General features: G+C 43.9%; 1 protein-coding gene across 1 annotated transcript; it reads left to right on the top strand.

Moving 5' to 3' along the window:
• Positions 1–1,347: 1,347 nt before the first annotated feature.
• On the top strand, positions 1,348–6,402 carry trib2 (tribbles pseudokinase 2). Its single transcript, XM_037685754.1, has 3 exons — positions 1,348–2,116; positions 3,328–3,620; positions 5,885–6,402. Exons 1-3 carry the CDS (start codon positions 1,847–1,849, stop codon positions 6,357–6,359), a joined length of 1,038 nt encoding a protein of 345 aa, XP_037541682.1. The 5' UTR covers positions 1,348–1,846; the 3' UTR covers positions 6,360–6,402.
• The last annotated feature ends 3,698 nt before the right edge of the window (positions 6,403–10,100 follow it).

Genomic DNA, 10,100 nt, shown 5'->3' with positions numbered 1-10,100 from the left:
GTAAAAAAGACAAACACATCCATCACAAAGCAGACAAACAGTTATTCCAATATTTAAAAAGCTTGAGGTATATCTAGTATCACTATATGTTGCATTTGACAAAGCTCTTAAGTTGTTTGATACATCCAAGCGGCACATAAATTTATACATGAAGTTCCTCAGCAAGGCATGAAAAGTTGGAATGTTGCTCATGACAAACATCTGACCTGAAGACGTCCATTTTGGAAGCTGAGGAGGATTCTAAATGCATCCTGATAGGCTATTTGCAGTTTCTTCGTCATAGCTTTACTGTAGTTGCACCAGAGGTGATAATAATAATAATGTGTTATGTATTGTCACCATTATATGTTCCCATACAATGGTGAAATTGGCTTTCTGCTTTCAGGTGGAGCGGTGGGCATCTATGGAAGGTGCTCAGGGAGCAACTGGGGATAAGGTGTCCTGCTCAGACACCACAAGCTGTGCAACGACCGGGGATCGTAGCCAGCACCTTTGGGATCGGAGTCAGCTGCCCTGCCCTTACACCATCTCAGCTATATACATGTATGTATCATGTATTGCTCAATGGTGTAAATGTGATGATCAGTGGATTGATAAATTCAGCAACACCTACGTTCATGAGCAGAAGCCAAACAAACATGTCATGTAAATGTGTATACTGCATAAAAGAAGAACCAGTTTGGTTAGCCATTAACCTGACTCTCAGGTGAACCTTTTCCTCTTTCGTCATCACTGTTCTCCAAGGGTAAAATCAAAGCTGATAAGGTATTAACTGATAACCAACTGACAGAACATCTCCTCAAAAATATTAAATTACCATATTTCTGTGTGGAAACGTATTGTTTTCCTATAGTTGAGCAGTCCATTTTAGTATTTTGTTACGAACTGTATTTGTGATATGTCTAATTTTTAATCTGACTGTTAAAGGAAGTTGGCTGAGAGGATGAGCAAGTGGTTTAATTATATGCCACACCGGCTTGACATACACTGTATTAGCCCCGCCCCCTGGCCGTCCGGCAGGAAGGCAGTTGTGTGAACAGGCGCAGTGTGCAGCGCAGCTCTCATGGACTAGACCCGGCCACGTAAGAAGCACAGCGGTACTACGGGAGAGAGGATGTCCTGCTGAATCAAGGGATTGGCCTGGGAAAGTCGGCCGGCCGTCCCTTCCTTCCTTTCTTTCTTTCTTCCTTCCATAAGCTTTCAGCAGCAGACAAACCGCACTTTTTTTTTTCTTCCATTGGACAAAAAAAAAAGAGCAGACGACTCGCGCACACAAAGAGCCTCCGCAGCAGCAAGTCTTTCCGGATGGGGCTTTCTCATCACCGTGCATGGATGTAATCCCGGGGAACAAGGCCGTGCGCTGAACCTAGCTCTGAAAACTTGACGTATTTGTTAAGCTTGCACATTTAGTTTGCTCTCCTCGTGCCTGCGAACTGCGTCCAACGTATTGTTTCCGTTTTACGAAACGTGTCGGACCATTCACCGGTAAGATAAGCTAGCGGGGTCGACTCCATTCATTTCCACACAAGCTAACTTTTGGTAGCCTTTGTTGCAGCTTTTTGTGTCGCCCCCTCTCCCTTCTACCTCGGCTCGGTGAACCAGTGGACTCGGACCAGCTCTGCTCGTTATTTTACCGAATGTTTAAAAGAAACGAGGAGGGCCAATGAACGGGGGGGAACCGAAGCCTTTGTGCTGAACGAGAACTCGCCTGTTGACACAGCTAGCTGCATCCTCCAACAGCAGGTTGGTGCTCCCGACAAGAGAGAACAAAAAGACTTGAGGCTTTTTTTTTTTTTTTTTTTTATTATTATTTTTTTCCGCGGAGATCCCACACTTCTTATTCCCCATGAACATACAGAGGTCAAATCCTATCAGCATTTCACGTTATGGGAGATCGCGGCACAAATCGCACGACTTCGACGAGCTGTCTTGCTTCAGGACTACAGAGTCGAACCACAGCTTCAGCCCCAACCTCGGCTCCCCCAGCCCCCCGGAGACCCCCGACTCCTCGCACTGCATCTCCCGCATCGGGGACTACCTTTTGTTGGAGCCCCTGGAGGGGGACCACGTTTTCCGAGCCGCCCACCTGCACAGCGGGGACGAGCTCGTCTGCAAGGTGAGCAACACTCATCATGTTCCCAAAATAACCTGCTTTATTTATTCATTTATTTATTTAAAACTCTCAAATCTTTGTTTCAGTGCAGCGTAGGTTGAGGTTTTTTTGCAGCACATCCCGCCACCTCAACGTTTTAATAAGTGCTTGGATTGTAAATAGAGAGCTGGCAGAGCCGCCTAATGGAAAAAGTGAATGGGGGGGTGAGCTGTGCATGATGTAACGTTGACAAAGGAGTGAGTAACCACGCACACACTCCGTGCACTGCTGAATCTGCCTCTCGGTGCAGGCTAGGATCAGTGTCTCCCTCTCCTTTATTGTTTTGTTTATGCGTGTAGTCATGTGCTGCACATTTTGGACCCAAACCCTTCTTGGGTTTGAGGTTTAAAAAAAATCAAAGTGGCAAATCGTGCAAGGGAATCCCCCCCCCCCCCCTTTTTTTTTTTAACCTTGAGAACAACCTCGCTGCTGCTTTTATAACTATATTGACTTTTCTTAATCCCTGATTATGAGAGCAGCAGGTCCCTCTGGGGCTTTTCACCCAGTTCGTGCGGACGCATCGATTGAACGGTAGTTGCGTGCACCCTTGGACTCATAAAAGCGTGACACATCCGGTGAACCTGCACCTTCTGACTTGAGATAATGTTTTGCCGTTGCCGTGACAAATGCACGGCCTCTGGCTCTGCCTGTGAGCTAACTGCTGTTTGACCCCATCTGCTTTGTGTTGACCCTCCATACAGCATTGATCAATCACCCCCCCCTCCCCCCTGCTCTCCCCCACTTCCAGGATTGATCATTTTTACTGTCAGGGCTGGCAGTTCGGGTCGCAGCTCAGGATCCCCCAGACCTGTGGGGTGTATTTGTATTGACTGCAAGCAGACGGAGCCTTCTCACCTGAACTGGATGTACTGAAAGTCAATTGGGGTGGAGGGGGGGAGGTGTTGCTATGGAAACAAAAGAGGCACCGCAACCCTAGGCTGCAGCACAATGCCATGCAGTATTATGACGCTATCTTTCAGTATGCCTCTGTTTTAGATTTACTTCCTCTACGGAGGGATTAAAGTCAAGTTTAGTGTTTGTGCGAGGCAGATCTGACCTTTTGTCTTCTCAGGAACGCTAGCATTTGAGACCTCCATCGACCAGAACAGCCCATTCTTCTGTAACAGGCAAGATTTCCAGAACACCAAGTCCTAATTAAAAAACTTTGCCTGCAGGTTTTCGACATTGGCCGCTACCAGGAGTCACTGGCGGCCTACTTCGCCTTGGGCCAGCATCAGCACATCAACCAGATCCTGGAGATCTTGCTCGGAGAGACGCGGGCCTACGTGTTCTTCGACCGGAGCTATGGCGACATGCACTCTTTCGTCCGCACCTGCAAGAAGCTGCGCGAGGACGAAGCCGCGAGGCTCTTCTACCAGATAGCCTCGGCTGTGGCGCATTGCCACGACAATGGGCTGGTCCTCCGTGACCTCAAACTGAGGAAGTTTGTCTTCAAGAATGAGGACAGGTAAGTTTCGTGGAAACATTTTCACCTCGGTCACCAGCTTCTTTGCCCCGTGGCTTTTTTTTTTTCTTTCTATGTTCTCGCATCTGTACATTTTGTACAGTGACTTGGTAACTCTGTCTGTGTGCTGGTTACATAGACGACGGTGTAAGCTGAGACAAAATAGGAGTGACGGACATGCCTCTTCCGAATGTTTCTGCCCCAGTTGCTTTTGTGCATGCGGTTTATTAGAGGGGATATCACACACACTGCTTATATCTAGATGAAATTACATGTGGGTATAATCATTACCCTAACCTGAGACCAGCACTGCTGTGGAACTGAACAGCTTGCTCACATAAGTTTCCAGGACAAGCTATTGCCAGGCTTATGATGAGTCAAGCTGAGCTTCTGAACCATTGTTAGCTTCCACAATACAGTTTCTGACCCCTGGTGGCAGCTGTTAATTACTACAAACATGGTGTCTTCAGCAGCTTGTGTTCCACATATTTTAAGTGTCAGTCCATACACAGAATGTTTTCATCGTTTTAAAGCCATATGTGAATTCTATCAGAATAGCGTCTTAGATTAGCTGCCTTGTTGGCAGAGGGGCACAGTACACCCTTCTGAGAGTATGGCATCATTCTTTGGCACGTACTGTGGAAAAAAAGAAGTTGAGCTGCCTCACATATTTAGCAAAGGTCCAGTAACCTTCAAAGCTCTGGCGCTGAGGCGCACACCTTCTCCTAAATGATTGATGTCGGGCAATTTTTACGAGTGGATGGCGCAGGCCAGAGCGGGGTCACGTTCACCACATGGCCTGTCGGGACTCCTCTTGCATGTTTCAGTTTTTTTTCTGCCTGTCTGAATTAGTGGACACAACTGTACAGGGATTAAACAAAGCTGCTGGGGCTTCGGATGTGGCTTAACGCCATAAAGTCAATGACAAAAAGCTACAGCGAGTTTCTAAAGAAGTAACATGAATAAAAGCAGCCATAAGATGATACTTGAGTGGGCTTGATTTAGCTTCTTGACCTGATTTTTGTCATGCAGCTGTAAGCCTTTAAGCAATCAGCAGACTTTTCAAAGACACTGGTCCCGTTGATCTCGCTCTTATCCAACAGTGCGCTCAGATTCAGCTCAGATAAGTTCTGCACTGAAATTGGGTTCAGTCCTTGCATTGACATTTAGGTCTTTTTAATCGTAGTTGGTTTGTCCCACCTGACAATGAGCAAGGCAGTATTATGTAGGTGTGGCAATCTTTTGTATCAATGATTCAGAGAGCTGCGATGGGGTTAAAAAACAATTATGGAGGCTTTTAATGATCTTGAATCCTAAATGACTATGAATAAACACTATATGGTTAAATTCAAAGGTTCCCAACACTGGTCCTTGAGGAACACCATCCTTCATGTTTTAGTTGGTTTCTTGCTCCAACACACCTGATTCAGTGATTTAATTACGTCATCAAGTGCTACGGAAGCCTGTTAGTCACCCATTGATTCAAATCAGGTGTGTCAAAGCAGGGAAACAACTAAAAGATGCAGGATGGTGTTCCTCAAGGACCAGTGTTGGGAACCACTGGTTTAATGTACAAGAAAGAGTGCACATAATATGTGTAGCAAAATAAAATCTATTAGTCACAGGCTGCTACTATCCATTAGCATAGATGCTAACTTAACACTGAAAACTTTTTAGAAAAGCTAACCCAATTAGCATAATATTTATCACCAGAAATGTATGCACAAATGAACTGTTTCGAAGTCAGTGCTAAAGATAATCAAGTTAAGATATTTTCCACTATGATTTTGAGGCATTTGTTCTGCACAAGAATGTGAAGAAAATGTGAAGTAAAGATGTGACGACAGCTTTACTGCAACATGTTGCTACTACATGAAGCTACGGTGACTCTACTAGGGCAAACAATACAACTGCTCTGCGGACTCTTCAAACGGCAGCGCGGATTAACGTTAACAAGATCCATTCTTGACATTTAAAAATTGATTCAGAATTTTCCGTGTCTGCAATGCATCAAAAAATAGACTTTACTGCCTGCCTCTGGTTGTATGCTGTGCTGTGTTTAAAATGCACATGGCTCTAAGTCTCACAGAGGAGGAATGTGCTTCTTCCTCAAGGGAACGTTTTTTTTTATTTTAATTTTTTGGTCATGTGTTTTTTCTGCTTTAACCATTTTTTGTGCAGTGTGTTGAATTAATGACGAACAAGTCTGCGTGTCTTTTATTTTCTCAAAGGATTCATTGTGTTTCCATCTCCTTCTCGTTTTGCAGAAGCTTCGTGAAGCTGGAGAGCCTTGAGGACTCGTATATCCTTGCTGGTCATGATGATTCCCTCTCGGACAAACATGGTTGCCCGGCCTACGTTAGTCCCGAGATCCTCAACGCCAACGGCAGCTATTCGGGCAAGGCAGCTGACGTGTGGAGCCTGGGCGTCATGCTCTACACCATCCTCGTGGGGCGCTACCCTTTCCACGACGTTGAGCCGGGGTCGCTGTTCAGCAAAATCCGCAGGGGCCACTTCAACGTCCCCGAGACGCTGACGCCGAAGGCCAAGTGCTTGATCCGTTCCATATTGCGTCGGGAGCCCGCGGAGCGCCTCACCTCCCGGGAGATTCTGGAGCACCCCTGGTTCACCTCCTCCGGGGGGCTGGGGGGATCTCAGGTGCACGGGAGAGGGGAAAGGGAGCAGGAGCAGTTGGTGCCTGAGGTGAACATGGAAGAGGAGCTCGAGCATTTCTTGAGCTGAGCAAAGAAATACGAAAAATAAAAGAAATAAAATAAAAAAAAAACAAAGCACAAGCAAATGACTTTGCCACGGTCTGCTCGCCACGGTCTCAGCAGAGCCAAAAACCAGTAGATTAGAAATAAATAGGTGAATTTGTCACTTGTAATAAAGGTGTTTTCATCCCGTTTTCCTTTTTCCACCATTTCATGGAAAACCCTGAGCCTGGCATGACAAATGGCATCTATACATCCTCTGGCAGAGCGCGCCTCCGTCCAGGACGACGTTGCCAGACATGCAAGTTGCAAACGATGTAGCAAATCCATTTTTTATTATTAATATTATTATTATTATTATTTTTGGATGTGTTTGATTTAACGTGGTGCTCATCGAAGCTGACACTTTTTTTTTTTGTTGACACTATTGAAAGCATGAAGGGACGTTTGGACAGGAGGAAGACCGTTCCGGCCTGACGAACTGTCGCACCACAGCGTTTTGTAGAGATGTCACTTTTCCTTGTCCTATAGCTGTGGCTGGTCATAACTTGAAACCACAGACCCAGAGTCGGAAACGGAAGGTCTCGGATTCTAAACGGAAACACGAGGCAATGACGCCTGACCCGGGACCATTTGTTAGCGATCGGAGATCTTGAGGCTTTTTTTTCGTCGTCATCCTCGTAAAGCAAATGTTTGACCCCTCACCTTTTAACGGTTTAGCTTCATGTTGCTCTGTTTTGCGTTACAGAATATTCTGGCGGTCACTAGACTCCTTGGTGGCCCCAGTTACCAACTCTGCCTCCATTTTGTCTCTTAAGCGTTTCATTTTGTGACTTTAAGCCATTGAGCTGTTTTTTTTTTTTCTCTAATCTTTTCCTGCTGCTTTAACATCTTCCATTTCTCTTTGTAGCCACCCCAACGCATCATCGAGCACTTGGTGTGTTAGGCGAACGGACAGCGCCGCCTCCGCCACTAGCTTCCGTTATTTAAACTCACCTTTCAGTTGTAGGAACGAAGAACGTATGGTTTATTTAAATTGTAACAGATATAAATATCTATAAATAAATATAAATATATATTTAAAGCTACATAGCAGGGTATTTCTTTACCGAGAGATTCCTCCTCCCCCTCACGTCATGTAGGCAATATCGACACAGGACAGGCGGCGAAGAGAAAACGTCTGTCCGAAGTTTTGGAAAACTCATCTATGCCAGTATTCCTGCGTCCCCCTGCCCACCCGATCGCCCTCACTTCTTTACAAAGCTGATACGAGATGTTCAGTGGTAGTCTTGCTATGAGATGGTTTCTCCGTGACTCTACCGCCTGTGTAGGTTCTGTGAAACCAGCACTTGAAATGGGCACCGTTTGGGTGCGTTTTGTCGTATCTCAATGTTAACGTAAAGTTTTTTCCTTTTTTTTTTTTTTACCCAGTCGTTGGCATGTGCTCCATGAATGCTATAGCCTGCCTAGTGAGGAAAAGGGTGGGGTTGTGGGGGTCGGAGGACACTTCTTTTTATTCTTTAATTTCCTTTTTAAGCTACAAAAAGAATAAAAAACTTGATTTGCTTCTTTTCCGAGTTGCTTTTCACTTTACTAAAAGCAACTGTTTTCATTGTTTTGTAGAGTGAGCTACCTTTTTATTTAAGTCGGTGCTGATTTAGTCCCTTTTTTGTTGTTCCTTCGAGAAAGGGGGGCGGGGTGATGATGCATGGTGGGATATCTGCCTCAGATGTTCTGATTGTATTGTAACAGATTCTGGTGTTTTGTCCAAATTTATTCAGTAAATAAAATTGTGATCTGCTATTTGATTCTGCTTTTGTTTTCCTCGGAAGATGAACTGATCTCCAACAGGCAACGAGTACCGTATTTTTCGGACGCTAAGGCGCACCGGATTATAAGGCGCATTTTTGAGCGCTGTCGGAGAGAGGACTCGCGCAGACACGAATAACGACAAAGAATAAAGTTTTAACATTTAATTTCTATTAAGGCAGATAAAAGTTACAGAATTATTTCAGCGCTGGACTTCGTCCCAACACGCCGCGTTTCGGAAACAGAAGTGCCGAACTCCGCGCGGACACGCGGCTTCCTTCGACTCTAGACTCCTCCCCTTAAAGTGGACGTGACTGCAACCTCATTGGATCAGTAATGAAACGTGTTTTAATAAAGCTTATTTGGTTCAATCTACGCATTATTGGCTGTTTGTGTGCAACTGCCCTTGTGTGCATGCAGCAGATAAACAAAACCCTCAATACGGCAAATGGCTTCAGGTGGAAGCAGAAGTAGACTGATTTCCTGTTTTCCCTTTAACACGTGCATCATCCGAGGATATATGTAACAGCGCCGTGTACCACATAAAATCAATTCGAGGTCCGTAAACCCAACCAGAATTCACATATAAGGCTCACTGTCGATTTTTGAGAAAATTAAAGGATTTTAAATGCGCCTTATAGTCCGAATAATACGGTATTCCACGCTGGATGTCTTGTTTACTCGTTATTTCTCTTTGGCAATCACTGCTAACAAAAGGCTTTCTAGTTCTTAATGAGTTTGCAATCACTTGGAGAACTTGAGGACGGCTCTAACTGATTGCACATGTAGGAGTCCAGGAGAAAGCTCTTAAGGCTGATCATTTTCCTGGTGACTGTCATGTGAGACCTCGGCGCTCTTCTGTATCACATGGCAGCAGTGCTGAGAGGCCCTCCTGCCTTTAGGCCCCGTATGACTTCATGTTTCACTGGTTCTGAACACTCCAGTATGTGCACTGGTCATGCAGGGCAACCCTTAAGGTTAGCTGTGTGTGACGGAGCAGACAGCTGCTGCACGTAACCTAAACTCTCAAACTTCTGATTTATTGAATCAGATCACAGATTTGTATTTTTTTTTTTTTTTTTTTAGTTTATTAGTACCATAGTTTAAAATCACTCAAGATTGACTGAGCAGCACAACCCTGTGATGTTATCGAGGTTTATTTGTGTCGTGAATTAGGATCAGTTCATTAAAGACTGAATATGGAAACATGTTGCTATGAAAAATTATATATAAATTTGAAAAAAGTGCACGAGGTTCCAAAAACTTCAGTGCCTACATAGATTTAAACCAGCCTGACCTCTAGTGGTAAAACTCCAACAGTGACATCTTTACAGTGTATGCTGTTTAAAAGTGATAATTATATGAAAAAAGTTCTAAATAATTGAATATTGTAAATACTATATTTTAATAAAGTCTTCTGGTATATCTGAGTACTCCTATTAGTTTTTGAACAAGTTCTTTGCAGTAAAGTACAAATATATGAACAACATTACCGCATTATTCAACCAACGCTTATAAGAAAACACGAGATGTTCTCATGAAGCTCCTTGTACAGTTTATTTAAGAATCAGTTTTTAGTTATTTCATCTGGCAACTAAAAAGTTTTGTCCAAAATGTTCACTTTCTCAAAACATCTTGTCTATTTGTTTGTTTGTGTCATAATATGGAGTTATAAAAGGAAAATGTTCCAAGTTTAATAAAAAATAACGTTTGTAAAAACATTTAAATTTAGAAATTCCATAAAATGTGTTGTGATAAAAATCAGTTTCCTTTTTTTTTTTTTTTTTTTAAGATTAGCAATCAAAACAAAGAGAACTTTGTTAGTCTTGTTCGTTTCCATGAGCTGCAGGTCAGTAATATAATAACCCAGAGGTCTATTTATATACAGTACATGTTGCGACGTCTATTTCGGTGCCTTTGTTCTGCTAAAGGACATTTGCTGTTTTGTGATGGTACGCAA

Source organism: Nematolebias whitei, chromosome 12 (genome assembly GCF_014905685.2).
Source record: "Nematolebias whitei isolate Nwh7 chromosome 12, NemWhi1, whole genome shotgun sequence".
Taxonomy (NCBI): domain Eukaryota; kingdom Metazoa; phylum Chordata; class Actinopteri; order Cyprinodontiformes; family Rivulidae; genus Nematolebias; species Nematolebias whitei.
Note: the sequence above shows the minus strand (reverse complement) of the source record. Positions and strands in the feature narration are given on the sequence as shown.